A 16,414-nucleotide genomic window follows, 5' to 3' on the forward strand; every position below is an offset into this window, starting at 1 on the left:
TATAATCCATGAATGTGGGACACTATCAAAAGCTTTTTTGTAGTCCATCCAGGCTGTGAACGATTTGGTTATTCTCGTATTGCATTTTTCAAGTATGGCCTTGTTTAGTATTAGGTCTATTGTGCAATAGCACCTTCACTTGCATCCCTTATATTCTGCCTCTAGACCTCCTTTCTGTGTTAGGTGGAGGTACATCATCTCTGTGATGGTTCCCATCAGAAGTTTGTACGTTGTTGGCAGACATGTTATTGGTCTATACTTGTAAGGTAGTTGAGTTTCTTCAGATTTTGGGATGAAGAATGTGTTACTCTGTGAGTCACTCATCCGAGGCCTCTTCCCCTTTGATAACTTTATTGATTGCTCAAGCGTAGTGATTGTGGAGAGCATGTAGTAGCTTTAGCCAGAAGTTTGGAATTCCATCTGAGCCTGGGCTGTTAAATGTTTGACATTTTTGCTGGTTGTTATTTTTTTCCCTTTAAATATCATTGGGGGAATTTCCTTTAGATGTTGTTTTTTTTCTTCCAAGTTTTGGATCCAATCCACCTCTTTGCTGTGGTATTTTAAGTCCTCATAAATTCCTTTCCAGAATTTTTCATGTTTATCTTTCTCGGATTTGACATATTTTGCTTTTGTTTCCCGAGTTCGTGGTAGGATTGTTTTGGGTTATTTTCAAACATGCGGTTTTGTTTTCTCCCTTTGTTGACTTCGTCATAGTTATTAAAATCTTTCTTGCGGTCATCTCAATTTTGAGTTTGCTTTCAGTACCCATTACCTCAAGGACTTTATTTCCAATTTAATATTTTGTTTTTTGTTTTTTGGATTCTTCTCATTAGCTTTGGATTTCAATTTCCCCAATATAAATTGTTGTATTTGACCTGTTTCTTTTCTCAGTTACTCCCTTTGTATCATCAGCCTCAATTTCCATGATGGTACCTGGTGTTTCTGTCTACAGTCACGTGAAAAAGTAAGTACACTCCATGTAAAGTTTTGTCTTTTTCAACATATTTCAACATACAGCTATTTGATCTTCATTTCAACAATATTGATAGATAAAGGTGATATAATACAACAAATATCATGAAACATTTACATTTTGTAGTCCATTGTATAATTTAAATAAACATAAATGCAAATTTCACATGTGGAAAAAGTAAGTACACCCTTGGCTCTAATCGGTGGTATTGCCCCCTTTGGCAGAAACAACCTCAAGTAGGCGTTTCGTATAACTGTCTACCAGTCTCTGACATCGACTGGGAGAAATTTTTGCCCACTCCTCCATGCAGAATTCTTTCAGCTGTGCGATGATTGAGGGGTTTCTTGCATGCACAGCTCGTTTCAAATCCCCCCACAACTTCTCGATGGGATTTCGATCCGGGCTTTGATGTGGCCATTCCAGAACCCTCCATTTCTTTCTTTTCAGCCATTCCTTGGTGGATTTACTGGTATGTTTAGGGTCATTGTCATGTTGCAAGGTCCACATTCGGTTGAGCTTCAACTTTCCGACAGATGGCCTCACATTATCCTCAAGCACCCTCTGGTACAATGAAGAATTCATAGTGGATTATATGATGGTGAGCTGCCCAGGCCCTGATGCAGCAAAGCTGCCCCAAACCATATTTCCACCACCATGCTTTACAGTTGGTATCAGGTTATTGTGGTCAAATGCTATCTTTGGTTTTTGCCAATCATGTCTTCTGGTACTGTGGCCAAATAGCTCTACCTTTGACTCATCTGTCCAGGGCACCTTGTTCCAGAAGTGCTGGTCTTTGCCTAGGTGTTCATTGGCAAACTTAAGACTTGCCCTGATGTTCTTTCTGGACAGCAAAGGTTTCCTCATGGCACACCTCCCATGTAGATCAAATTTGTGCAGCCTCTTTCTAATGGTAGACTCGTGCACTTTGACACAGCAGTGGCAAGAGCTACCTGTAGGTCCCGTGATGACATTCTGGGGTTATTAGAGACTTCTTTCAGCATCTTGCGGGCTGCTCTCGGGCTGAACTTGCTGGGGCGGCCTGGCCTGAATAAGTTGGCAGTTGTTTAGAATCTTCTCCACTTGTACATGATCTTCCAGAGAGTCGAATGATTGATTTCAACTTGTTTGGAGATCTTTTTAAATCCCTTCCCAGACCCGCAGGCATCTATAACCTTCTTTCTGAAGGCCTCAGAGAGCTATTTTGATCTAGGCATGGTGCCGCTGCACACTTAAACAACAAAGAGCAAAGCAAACGAAATGTCTGAGGTTTAAATAAGACAGGTTCCTCCAAGATCCTCTCTAACGATGTTCTAATCATTTGCACCTGAGCTGGTACATCTGATTCTAATTTTAGGTATTTGAAGTAGTGATAAATGGAGGGGTGTACTTACTTTTTCCAAATGCGAAATTTGCATTTATGTTTATTTAAATTATACAATGGACTACAAAATGTAAATGTTTCATGATATTTGTTATATTATATCACCTTTATCTGTCAATATTGTTGAAATGAAGATCAAATAGCTGTATGTTGAAATATGTTGAAAAAGTCAAAACTTCACATGGGGTGTACTTACTTTTTCACGTGACTGTATATGGGCTGGTTTGCTTTTCTTGCGATTGTTTTCCTGGTATGTTTTCTTGTATGAGCAGTGCCGCTGCAAAGATCTCCTTCAATGGGGATTATTTGAGGGTTGTGGTTGTGTGTGTTTGTGTGTGTCTGCTTGGGTGTGTTCAGAATTATTCTATTTGATCTCGATGCAATTCCATACTCATGTGGCAATCTCCATCAAATTTTGCATATGTGCTGGGGGTTATGGGCACCACCACCCACCTCGAGTCCACCGCAAGGCAATTCTATCGATGTACGTCTGTGTACAGAAAATAAAATGTCCACCCAATTCAATGCAATTTTGGCCAATCTCCACCCAATTTTGCAAACGGCATGGTTATTACCAGTGTCAGGTCATGGACACAAACAACCCTCCTCCACCCCCATATTTGCGGGGTTATTGTTTGTATGTACGTTTGAAAATCATGGAAAGAAAACAACAACATGGGACTGAGAAGAAACTGACCTCAAATAAGGAAATGAGGTAATTTGGCTCAACAATGCTGTGGTGCACTTCCAGGTAAATTTTTGCTCCAGCTTTAAATATCAATCTTTGTGATCGTTTACGAAAGTCGAAACAAGCCAATCTTGCGTGTATATCTATATACTAGTGGGGTATGCTTACACATTGTGTAAGCAATAAGAAACCATGCTTTGTACGTAGGTACATAAAAAAAATAGAAGCTTTATGATTCTAGGCAAGCATTACCGACCAAACTGCTGCTAGATATCAATTTGGGTTTATTTATTTATTTATTTTACAAATTTATTTATTTTTACAGATGGAATTTTAAATTCATGGACGCTTTTTCTTTTTTTCATATATGACATTATTGTCATGTTTATTGCACAGTTTACAGTTATAGAAATTGAAATTTTCTGTATTTTTTGCTGTATTTTGTACCTTGCCATCTGGACCTATTCCGTCCATACGGTCCACTCACAAGCACTCAAAATATATTTTTTCCATTTCTTCACTCATATCATCGAATTTCTGATCTCATACCTACAAACCACTGTAATCGCTACATTTGTAGATGCTATAGTTTTCAAATTAGAAGCTTGGAGCAATTTTATGCATTATATGATGTGATTGTCCATGATGATGGATCATCAATGGGGCCACACGGTGTTCACACATGCCGTTTTATAACTTGATAGTGCCAAGTGAGTGAGGTACTAAGGTGTAGTGAATGACGAGGTATAACGTATGCAGTTCAGTCACCTGCATCACCCCACGCAACGGTACAGTGTTAATTCACGGGCAAAAAAAAAAGAAAAAAAAAGCGAAAGTGTGTGTGTGTCATAAAGCATAATATTGTCATGTCCCGGGGTTAACACCCCAAGATGATGAATGACCGAAACGAGCTTTAACTCCAAGGCATACTTTCAACCTTGGCGGGATTATCTCTTCGCATGTGCGGGAAAGCCCGAAGCCATATCTCATCGGATGGCTGACATGGGGTTAATCCAAGCCCCACAGACACGAAAGCACGACACCGTTGAACATGCAACAAATAATGAATTTATTAAAAATAATTGTAAACCAAATAAAATTAATGTGAGGAAAAACTATTTCCTAACTTGAGACGTCTCCATCAGACTCATGTACAGATAAGGGGAAAAGATAAATAAAAAATAACTTCCCTTCCTGTAGGGAGGACTCCGCTCTGGCCCAAAGTGCGTCGAGGGTGCGTTGGTCGTTGCTGCCGGTGTAGCCGCTTGCGTGGGATGCGCCCCGATAATGGCGCCGAAACCGCGTGTGAGAAAATGCCGAGTCGCGAGCAGGCACTTAACCAGCCCTTCCTCGCTTCCACCGCCAAGCGCAACACGGCCCCACTCCCCCAAAATACACCATAGTCCAGCGACAACCCCCCCCCCCTCCTCCAACGTTGCAAAAACACCACAATGCTCCGAAGGTTCTATGCATGAGCACGCACAAGAGGAGCGACCGTCCGCCACGCAGCCATGACCAGAAGAGAAAAGAGACAACTTTCGATGAACGCAAGGACCAGAAGAGAAAAGAAGACCAAGATGGCGAGACGGCTTCTTTTTGCTCTCCTAGCTCTCGAATGTTCCACCGCTGACATCACACTCTGTCCAATCACCAAGCACTGTTCATCACTCCATGGCTTCTTAACCAGTCACGAAGTCATTGGGGGCCGGCGTGGGGGTGAGGGGGGAGGGGGGGAGAGAGGCGGAGTCCAATCTCTGTTCGGGAATGTTTGGATGACGTCAGGGTTTACTTGTCGATCGGCAAATGCTGTTTGTCGGCCTTGGCGGCGTTGTGGGCGAATGAGTCCATTGCCTGGCCGGCTGAGTTTTATAAGAATATTATGGAAAAATCACAGGGAGGCAATACATACTGGGGATTATTAACCATAAGTCCTATAATTAATTAGCACAAAACCAAACTCCTTATGGCGACATGCAAACACTCTTAACCTCAACATTTACCCTGCTTATGTACATCGAGATGGGTTTATTCTTCTTCGCGTCACATGGTCCATACTAAAACCTACACATTCTGAACTTTCCTCTGAGGTATTTCATGCCTAGCCCCACAAACGTAACAATATAACATTCTATTTGTTAACTCCCCCACATTCCCTCACCTCCCCCACCCCCCCCCTCTCTCTCTCTCTCTCTCTGTCTGTCTGTCCCCTCCTCTCTCTCCCATTCACTCTCTCTTTCTCTCGCTCCTACCCCCTCCTCGTACCCCTCCTCGCACCCCTCCCTCCCAGAAGGCACATGTGGTGAGGCGTCGCTGTTTCCTCTTCCTCTCTCTAACCCACTCCCTCGCTCTCCCCCTCCACTCCTCACTTTATAAGTATTTGTCCATTGTCTACGAATGTTTTTGTAAATCACGTAAAAATACACCAACATATTCTCAATGCTCTTATCCGACAGTGATACACTCTCCATGATCCTTAGATCACAATATAAATAAATAAACAAAAAGACGTCATGTGGCACACGATACTTGCAAAATCCCCCCCCCCCCACCCCCCTCAAAAGGTTTTCCATAGATACAGCAAAATTATTCCATTTCATAAAGATTTTAAAAGCTCGGGTCAACAGGATGAAAAGTGTTGATTTTTCAGATGAAAAATGATTTTAGAAGTTTGACTTTGAGTTGCCCTTTGACCTTTTGACCTCAAAAATAGTTTGTTTCCCAATTCAGTGAGGCAATTTGTAAATGCTGTTAAATTTTCAAGTCAATCGGATGAAAATTGATGGCTTTTCAGATAAACATTGATGATTTTGGAAGTTTGACCTCGAGTTGACCTTTGACCTTTTGACCTAAACAATAGTTCATTTTCCAATTCAGAGACTCAATATACAAATGCTGTTCAATTTTCAAGTCAATCGGATTTAAAATGGCGATTTTAGAAATTTGACCTCCAGGTGACCTTTGACCTCAAAATCAATAGGCTTCTCAATTGGGACGATCTATACAACTTGGTGAAGTTTCGTGATGATTGGTTTGGAAATGTGACCTGTAGGCCGGTGACAAACAAACAAAGACAAACAGATGAAAAATCGGTCTGAGACCGAGGACTTGCCGGAATGTACTTTTTTATCGGCCATTTTGGATCATAATAATAATACATAAGGACATGGGTTGAATCCCTGCTTGAGAGAATGCCAACCCACTCCCCGCCATCACGGTCGTCTCTCCAACTCACAATCCCACGAGATATGCGGAAAGGACAACCCAAAACCAATTATATTCTTGTTGATTCATATATAAACATCATTAAAAGTAAATAATGACCTCTGCCAAAGTTCAAACGACGTGGGTTTAATCTCTACATGAGAGAATTCCACATAGCTATTTGGGCGGTGTATAAGCTAACAGTTCGCTGTCTCCATCGCTCTTGCCAAGGCCGTAACACCTATCGGCTCAAAATCTTTTTAACTGTTGACTTGGTAGTTTTTACAATGAAGGAAACACGTATCGGGAGTACATACGACATAGCGATTGTGAATGTGACAGCTCTGAGGCACCTTTCGCTTCTCGTCGCAGTGATGGTGAGCAACAACATGGCGGCTATAAGATTAAAATCTGGCTTCAAGCCCCCTCACCACCCAAAATCTATTCTGGCGAATCTATTCCGGCAAGTAACAAACCAACCAACCAACATACTTGCCGGAATCTATTCCGGCAAGTAACAAACGGACAAACAGACAGGGGTGAAAACATAACCTCCATCCACCTTTGGTGGCAGAGGTAACGAAATCAGGATGTAGGTCCCAATGAAAATCCGCCTCATCGCGGCTTAATTTAAACCGTCGAATCCTTCCGCTGTATCACTCCGCCTCGCCCCGACTTTATGCTGCGGTCACGATTTGCACGTTTTGGGTGACCTTGAGCTTGACCTTGGGCCTAGAGAGTTAAAAATTGGGCACAGTCTATTCCAGGGCACGGCAAATATGTGTGTAAAGTATGGCGATGCTCTGTCCAACGATGTAGACATAGTACTGTGCACAAACAGACAGACAGATGGACAGACAAACCAACCAACATACTTGCCGGATTTTTTTTTCCGGCAAGTAACAAACAGACAGACAAACAGACAGAACCACAAACGCAACCGACCAATATACTTGAAAAATCTTCGATTTTGCAAGTAATAAACAAACAATTTGTTCATACATAAATTTGCAAGATGCGTTAATCACGTTCTGGCAAATTATGTTGCCATGGAGTTTCAGTTGTTGCCAATTGGCAATTATGTTGCCAATCATCAACAAAGGCGAGTGAAAGGCTTTCGTCAGGCAAGTGCATTCTGGGTAAACACAAACTAAGTATTATGTTTCTATCTCAGGTTTCCATCTAAACTCTTGCAAGTACCGAACAATTTTTTACTGAATGCAAAAGTACTAACTCAATGCAACAAAGACTACCAATAACTCTGGTGCGAAATACTTCATCGCCTCTCACATCACATCATCAAAAAGCACCAATATGACCAACCTGTCCACTTCATTATCCCAGGATGTCCAACAGAAAAGCCTTCGCTGCCGTCGATCGATGCCACAGAAATTCCAAACTGACAAAGCCCATCGATAACTTCGTCTCGATTACTATCTTTGCAAAAGCTGTAGACATTTTTGTACAGTGAAAGATCTTGATCAAGAATGTAACAAGAACCGTCCATTCTTGATGTCTTGCCTTTGTGACGGTGTGCACACACCTGTGAAGGTCGACAAACCAAAGCAATTATAAGACACTGATTATAAAACATAATGCACCTTTAACAGAATTATTTTCTGAATAGATAGTGTCGTGCCTATCTGTGCATATCGTATACACGTGGGTACCGTATTGTTATTTAATGAACAAGTACTCACGACTAGTTCATTAAATGAACTAGATGGTATTCATAGAATACTTACCCTGCACAGTCAACTTATGGCGAGCCAACTCTTCTGTTTTTGAACATTTTTTTTCTTTGATCCAATATGGCTGCCAGACCACGTGAGCGATGACATCATAAATTTATATTCTCTAATATAATTGTTGCATAGATCACGCTCAATACATTTCAAACTGATCAGACTAAGCGTGGTCCCTGTCGAATTATGACATCATAATTATGGTACCAATGATGTCATCATTAACAACACCTATTCCCCATATGGAGTTCTTTACAATGAGCCATGTTTAATTTTTTTCCATTAAGCGGTTTTGGGGATATAGAGGTTGCAACATTTTGGTTTTTCCAAGATGGCGCCTGTACCACATGACCTATGACGTCATGATTATCATTCAAATATTTGAAAGGAGGAGGCGCTCCGATGGTGAAAATTTTGTGTCCATCAGACCAACAGTTGCTGAATTTTTAAAATAATGATCGGATAAGTGTTGTACTTGTCGAATTATGATGTCACAACAAAGGCACCGATGACATCGTCATTAACATATCTTATTCCCAATGGGGAGTACTTGACAATTAGCCAGGTCTCAATTTTTTCCATGGAGTGGTTTCAGAGACATAGAGGTGCGAAGTTTTTTCAAGATGGCGCATGTACCATGTGACCTACGACGTCATAATAATCATTAAAATATTCTACAGGAGGAGGCGCTCCTATGGTGAAAATTTCGTGTCAATCGAAGCAACAGTTGCCGAGAAAATGAATTTTTAAAATGCATAAACATACGGCACACGGCACACATACATACGTAACTGAATGCTTAACCCCGCTTTTTGCTTCACGAGCGCAGGGTAACTAGGAGTAACGAGAAGGATATGAGACGGATATTTCTCAGCCCACCCTAGGTGGGCAATGTGCTGCGGACCATTCTTGGGAATACACTTTATAATATTTGTCATTTTTGATTATTTTTTAAAAAATTGATCACGACATATCATACTCCATATCAGGAGGAAAGCGTGTGATAGACGCCACACCACCTAGATGGACCGCTTGCTGATGCAGATAGACGCGATAACACCCAATTGGTCAGTGTCATGACCAATCGACGAGTGAATAAAGGTGACATAGTGACAGCCCCACAACCTTTATTTATTATCATAGAATTACTGGTACTCATATATCGGTGTGGATATATACGTATAATCGGCTTCAATACATTCCTGCATAGCCAATAATATCAGTGCTGCATTCCTTAAAGTGTAAAAACAAGGCAAACTTTAAACATGTCAATTCGTACATCTGATTCATACATCCAAAAATCATTAAACATTAAATGGATAAATAAATGCACCAATAGACAGCGAAGGCAATGCCATTGAATTTCTCATAACTTCCATGGAGGCAACCACGTTTTGCTCATATTTGGTTCAGAGGTGTTGTCACTTTTGTACTTATTGCCCAGCTGACTGTGGAAAGGCAACGTCACACGATGGTGTCACTGGTGCTCAAAGTTCCCCGGAAATGACGTCACTTCCCTTAAGATCACCAGCTGTGTTTGTGTGTCGTCAGTTCCTGTGTTTTCTGTTGTCTCTTCTGCATGCGTTTTCATGATTTGTGTGACAGTTCTTCCATAACCTTTAAACATTGTGAAAAAGAAAATAAGATTTTTTTTTGAAAAAAAGACTGGTCCACAATTGGCTGTGAAGTGCACGTGATGTCACTCACTTCAGTAAAAAATATTAAAATGACTTCAGCTGTCGGTCATTTGACAACTTCAGCAAAAGATTTGTCGATAATTAGACTCATCGCATCAAAATTCAAAACACTTACTATTGCAAGTGTTCGAGCACTGTGTCGTTCTAAAGTTGACCAAGGCAAGGTGTGCCGAGGTATAGACAATTAATTATTTTCTATACTTGGCATATATTTTTTATATATTTTATATACTTTTTGACAGAGACAGGGAAAAAGAGCTTTTTATAGCCTTGACAGAGAGAGGAAATGAAAGGATTCCATTGAGAGCCACATGTTGGTTATGGGAGCAGAGGAAGTCAGTAAGCCTTGTGGAGTTGGCATTGGATGCCGTAGGCAGAGAGTTTAGAGAGTAAGGCGGAATGCCAGACTGTATCAAAGGCAAGAGATATGTCTGGTGAGACGGCCCTGATCTCATGTCTGACATTGAGGGCCTCCATCCATTGTTGGGTATAAGCAGCATGTCTAAGGTGGAGACCTGGTCTGAATCCGACTTGGTGATCTGAGATGAGGTTGTTGGAGAAAACGAAGGTTTTCATATCGATGAGTTATATTACCTTGTTAACTAGAACGGCACTTAGTCGAGAGCATACCTCCGCCAGGTGAACAGTTTACGTTTTGTATCTCAGAGGTGACCAGAAATTAACAATACAGAATCACATTTCATCAAAATCAATCACAGGAATCACCATAGGTCCAGTCTTTCATACCATGAGGTACCCCTCGTTTTTGGCCATATAACTCAATGGTGAAGAATCACTTGAAAAATTCTAGTAGCCGGATCTGGATTTTCACCAAAATCTTGTGGAGCTATGCTCTCACGATAAAGCCGGACAAAATGGACGACACCAGGAACGAACTTTCACTGAGCTATTTATTCTAGCTCAACTCGAAAGAACTCAAAAGCATTGAATAGCCCGTTAACACGGGCGGCAATTTATATCAAAAGTTCACCACACAAAAGCCACGCCTCTCAGGCAGGGCGTGGTATGCAAATAAGTCAGCCACGCCTCTCAACGGGGCGTGGTATGCAAATCGAGAGTCCGCCCGGGCAAGGCAAGTCCGGACACGTCCGGGCGAGTCCGGGCAAGTAACCGCCCGCCGGTTACGTCATCGGCCGGTGCAAGGTGATTGTGTAATGCTTCCGGTAACCGCTACATGCGCCCCCCAGAATTAACTTGCACCGGGAGAGTCAGTTTGAGGCAGGTCTTGATGACCCGGCCGAAACGACCCCTGGCGATTCGTGTGGGGGTGGTAGGTGGCGTGGCGGTGGATGGTCGGGCGGGGGGCTTGGTTGACGGGGGACGGCCCTGTCATGGAGGAAGGGCCAACCGTGGAGGTTGGTCGAGGTCCAAATGGGCCGGCTTGAGGCGGTCCACGGAAATGCGGTCCGGTTTGCCACTGAGGTCAATGATGAACGACTTGTCGTCCCTCTTCAGGACCCGGAAAGGTCCATCGTACGGCGGCCGGAGCGGTCCCCGTTGTGCGTCGTTCCAGATAAAAACGTACTCCGCAGTGCGAAGTGCTGGGGGGACGTGGGGTTGGGGGCAGCCGTGGTGTGACGTGGGCACGGGGGCAAATCTCCTGGCGGCCTCCTGGAGGACCGAGCATTGGCGAGCCATGGACCAGGGGCCGGTGGCATCAGGGATGAACTCGCCCGGCACGCGCAGTGGCTGGCCGTAGACCAGTTCGGCGGTGGAAGCCTGGAGGTCCTCTTTAGGGGCCGTTCGGAGGCCCAATAGGACCCACGGGAGCCTGTCGGCCCAACCCTCGTCCTGGAGGCTGGCCCTGAAAGCGGCCTTCATCGAGCGGTGGAACCGCTAGCACAAGCCGTTGGCTTGGGGGTGGTAGGCCGTGGTGCGGTGTAGCTTGACCCCCAAGGCCTGGGCGACTGCGCCCCAAAGCTCGGAGGTGAATTGAGGGCCTCTGTCGGAGGAGATGTCCGAGGGGGCGCCGAAACAGGCAATCCAGGTGCCAATGAAGGCCTGCGCCACGTCGGCGGATGTTGTTGATGCCAGCGGGATGGCCTCCGGCCACCTGGTGGTCCTGTCCACCATCGTGAGGAGGTGGGTGAAGCCCCGCGAGGAGGGAAGGGGTCCCACCAGGTCCACATTGACATGGTTGAAGCGCCGCGCGGGCACGTCAAATGGTGCCAACGGGGCCTGGGTGTGCCAGTGGACCTTCGCGCGCTGGCAGGCGACACAGGCGTTGGCCCAGTCGTGGACGTCCTAACGGAGCCCGTGCCAGACAAACTTTGCTGCCACGAGCTTCTGCGACGCTTTCCGGCCCGGGTGGGAAAGGCCGTGGAGGACGTCAAAAATGTGCCGCTGCCATCCGGTGGGCACGTTGGGGCGAGGTTGGCCCAGGGAAACGTCGCACAGGAGAACTGTGCCTGTGTCCTCGAAGGGGACGTCGGCCAACCGCAGGCCTGTGTCCGCTGTCCGGAGGGCTTGCACCGTGGGGTCGGCGGTCTGGTCGGCCGCCACGCGGGCGAGGTCCACACCGAGGTGGATGACTGGATGGCGTTCACGCTGGACCGGGAGAGGCAATCGGCCACAGCGTTGTCCTTGCCCGCGACGTGCAGGATGTCCGTCGTAAATTCAGACACGGCGGAGAGGTGGCGCTGCTGGCGGGCCAACCACGGCTCTGCAACCTTCGCCATGGCGAAGACCAGGGGTTTGTGGTCCACAAACGCCATGAACGGGCGGCCCTCTAAAAGATGGCGGAAGTGGCGAACGGCCAGGTAAAGGACGAGGAGCTCACGGTCGAAAGCGTTATACTTGCGCTCGTTAGGGCGAAGCTGCCGGCTGAAGAAGGCCAGCGGTTGCCAAGCCCCGTTCACCCACTGTTCATGCACGGCACCCACCGCGTAGTCGGAAGCGTCCGTGGTGAGGGCGATGGGTGCGTCGAGCGCCGGGTGCGCCAGCATGGTCGCGTTGGCGAGGGCCAGCTTAGCGCCCGTGAATGCCTCATCCATCTCTTTGGTCCAGGCGACGTCGTGCTTGGACGGCTTGCCCCGGAGGGCTGTGTACAGGGGGCGCATGAGTTGGGCGGCGCGAGGCACGAACCGGTGGTAGAAATTTACCATCCCCAAAAATTCCTGTAGGGCCTTGATGGAGTGGGGGCGCGGGAAACTTGTGACTGCCTCCACCTTGGTAGGCAGCGGGACGGCCCCGCGCTTCGTGATGCGGGGCCCCAGGAAGTCGACGGCCGTTACGCCAAACTGGCATTTCGCCGGGTTGATGATGAGGCCGTGCTGGCCGAGGCGCTCAAAAAGCGTGCGCAGGTGGATGAGGTGCTCCGCCCGGGAAGTGCTGGCGACGAGAATGTCGTCCAAGTAGATGAAAAGGAAGGTGAGGTCGCGCAGCACGCTGTGCATCAGCCGCTGGAAGGCCGGGGCCGCGTTCTTAAGGCCGAACGGCATGCAAAGGAACTCGAAGAGGCCAAAAGGTGTAATTACTGCCGTCTTCAGCACGTCGGCCGGCCGGACGGGTACCTGGTGGTAGCCCCGAATGAGGTCGACCTTGGAAAAGATCACCCGCCCCGCCAAACGGGCGGAAAAGTCCTATATGTGTGGTATCGGGTACCGGTCGGGTGTGGTGGCGTCGTTGAGGTGGCGGTAATCGCCGCATGGTCGTCATCCGCCACCCGGTTTGGGCACGATGTGCAGGGGCGAGGCCCACGTGCTATTCGAGCGCCGCACAATGCCCAATCACTCCAGCGCGTCGAATTCCGCCTCCGCCACGGCAAGTTTGGTCGGGTCAAGGCGACGAGCCCTGGCGTAGACCGGTGGACCTGCGGTCGGGATGTGTTGTTCGACGCCGTGTTTGACGGCGACGGCCGAAAACGTCGGCTGCGTGAGGGCGGGAAACTCGGCGAGCAGGTGGGTGAAATCGTCCGCGGCCGGGAGCACGCAGGCTAGCTTGGTTGGTGCGGAGCCGCTCAATGAGCAAGCGAGCGAGCTGAAGGTCTCCGTGTTGATGAGCCGACGCCATTTGACGTCCACCAAAAGCCCATGCGCGCACAGAAAATCTGCGCCCAGCAAGGCCATGGGCACGTTCGCCGTGATGAAGTCCCACCTGAAGCGCTGGCCCCCGAAGCAGAGTGCGACGCTGCGCGAACCGAAGGTGCGGATGGAGGAGCCGTTTGCGGCGACCAAGGCGGGGCCGCAAAGCGCGGCCTGTTTGTCCTGCACTGAGGCGGGTATCACGCTCAGCTGAGCGCCGGTGTCGCACAAAAAACGCCGCCCGGACGCTGTGTCCGTGATAAACAGAAGGCTGCCTGAATGGCCGACGCTCATGGCAGGCAGCGAGCGCCGGCCTGGTCGTTTCCCAACCTGCCGAAAGTGCACGGTGGGCGGCACGTTCTGGCCTTCTGCCCGAACCTGGCGTGGTAGTAGCACATGGTCCACTCTGGTGGAGGCTCCGACGGTCGTGTCGGGTTCGGTCGACGGGGCGTCGCGGCGGCCGCTGCCGCCAGTAGCGCTGACTCGGCCGGTGGTGGCGCCGGTCGTGGCGCGGGCGTTGCCTCGGTCGGCCCAGGGTTCCAGGCGGCCGCTCCGACATGTCGCCTGGCCGAGAAAAATTTATCGGCCTCCTTGGCCAGGGCGCGAGGGTCCGTGATGGGCGAGTTAGCCAAAGCTAACCGTACCTGCCCGGGTAGCTGCCGGAGGAACAGCTCGCGGAAGAGGAAATCTGGGCTTTGGTCGCCGAGTTGAGCCAGCATGTGGTCCATGCGCTCGGATGGACGGGCCTCATCTAGGTCCGGGAGATTGAGCAGCTGTCGCGCGCGTTCGGTCTCCGTGAGTCCAAACGCACCGAGGAGTAGGCCTTTGAGTGCGCCGTATTTGTCGGCGTTCGGCGGGTTCTGTAGGAAGCTCAGGACCCGGGCAGCAGTGGAGGCGTTGAGCGCGGAGACCACATGGTGGTAGCGCGTCGTGTCCTCCGTGATGTTCCGCAGGGCGAATTGAGAATCCACTTGGGCGAACCAGACAGCTGCGTGCGATTCCCAAAAGCCAGGGAGCTTCAAAGCTACAGATGACTCCATCGCCGTGTTCTCGAAAAGGGGTCACCAATTGTGGAGCTATTCTCTCACGATAAAGCCGGACAAAATGGACGACACCAGGAACGAAGTTTCACTGAGCTATTTATTCTAGCTCAACTCGAAAGAACTCAAAAGCACTGAATAGCCCGTTAACACGGGCGGCAATTCATATCAAAAGTTCACCACACAAAAGCCACGCCTCTCAGGCGGGGCATGGTATGCAAATAAGTCAGCCAAGCCTCTCAACGGGGCGTGGTATGCAAATCGAGAGTCCGCCCGGGCAAGGCAAGTCCGGACACGTCCGGGCGAGTCCGGGCAAGTAACCGCCCACCGGTTACGTCATCGGCCGGTGCAAGGTGATTGTGTCATGCTTCCGGTAACCGCTACAATCTAATCATTTCGTCCTTGTTTCCTTGATTTCGTCCTTGATCGTCCAGACACTACCTCTCTCCCAAATTTCGTCCGAATCCGTCCATAACGTTTTGAGATATCTCGTTCAAAATCGGACAGACAAACAGACAGACAGACATAGACAGTGGTGAAAACATAACCTCCATCCACCTTTGGTGGCAGAGGTAATGATTGGAAATAACCTGGTAGGTCTGTCGTTGAGGGATAAAATTTTGCATGTTTTTATGCCTCCGCCGACGAAGTCTATTGTTTTCAGGTTGTCCAACCGTCCGTCTCTCTGTGATAGATTTTGTCGTTCCCGCAATAACTTCAGAACGGCTATAGGGATCTTCGTCAAATTTGGCGCAGGTATGTATCATGAGGTAAAGATGAACCGATTAGATTTTGTGGTCAAGAGATCAAAGGTCAAAGTCTGTAATAGGTCTATAACTTGAGACCGGCTGAAGTGATCTAATTCAAACTTAGTACAGGCATGTATAATGATGTTCAGATTAAGTGATTATATTTTGGGGTCAAAGGTCAAAGGTCAAAGGTCAAATCTGTAATAGGTCTATAACTTGAGAACGGCTGAAGTGATCGAATTCAAACTTGGTACAGGTTTGTGTAATATTGTAAAAATTTAGTGATTAGCTTTGGGGTCAAAGGTCAAGGGTCAAATCTGTAATAGGTCTATAACTTGAGAATGGCTGAAGTGATCAAATTCAAACTTGGTGCAGGTTTGTATACTGTTGTAAAGATTAAGTGATTAGATTTTGGGGTCATAAGTCAAAGGTCAAAGTCTGTAATAGGTCTATAACTTGAGAATGGCTGAAGTGACTAATTCAAACTTGGTAGAGGTATGTATAATATTGTAAAGATTTAGTGATTAGCTTTGGGGTCAAGGGGTTAAGGGTCAAATCTGTAATAGGTCTATAACTTGAGAATGGCTGAAGTGATCTAATTCAAACTTGGTGCAGGTTTGTATACTGTTGTAAAGATTAAGTGATTAGATTTTGGGGTCATAAGTCAAAGGTCAAAGTCTGTAATAGGTCTATAACTTGAGAATGGCTGAAGTGATCGAATTCAAACTTGGTACAGGTATGTATAATATTATAAAGATTTAGTGATTAGCTTTGGGGTCAAAGGTTAAGGGTCAAATCTGTAATAGGTCTATAACTTGAGAATGGCTGAAGTGATCTAATTCAAACTTAGTACAGGCATGTATAATGATGTACAGATTAAGTGATTATATTTTTGGG

General features: G+C 47.0%; 1 protein-coding gene across 1 annotated transcript in view; it reads right to left on the bottom strand.

Annotated features, from left to right (window-relative positions):
* LOC137429639 (integrin alpha-6) overlaps window positions 1-16,414 on the bottom strand; it is a 187,647-nt gene that overhangs the window by 65,937 nt on the left and 105,296 nt on the right. The window contains exon 4 of the mRNA XM_078779666.1: window positions 7,567-7,786. Coding sequence (XP_078635792.1) covers window positions 7,567-7,786 — 220 coding nt within the window. The remainder of the gene's footprint in view (window positions 1-7,566; window positions 7,787-16,414) is intronic.

This window comes from Myxine glutinosa, chromosome 6, assembly GCF_964187855.1.
Source record: "Myxine glutinosa chromosome 6, kmMyxGlut1.1, whole genome shotgun sequence".
NCBI lineage: Eukaryota > Metazoa > Chordata > Myxini > Myxiniformes > Myxinidae > Myxine > Myxine glutinosa.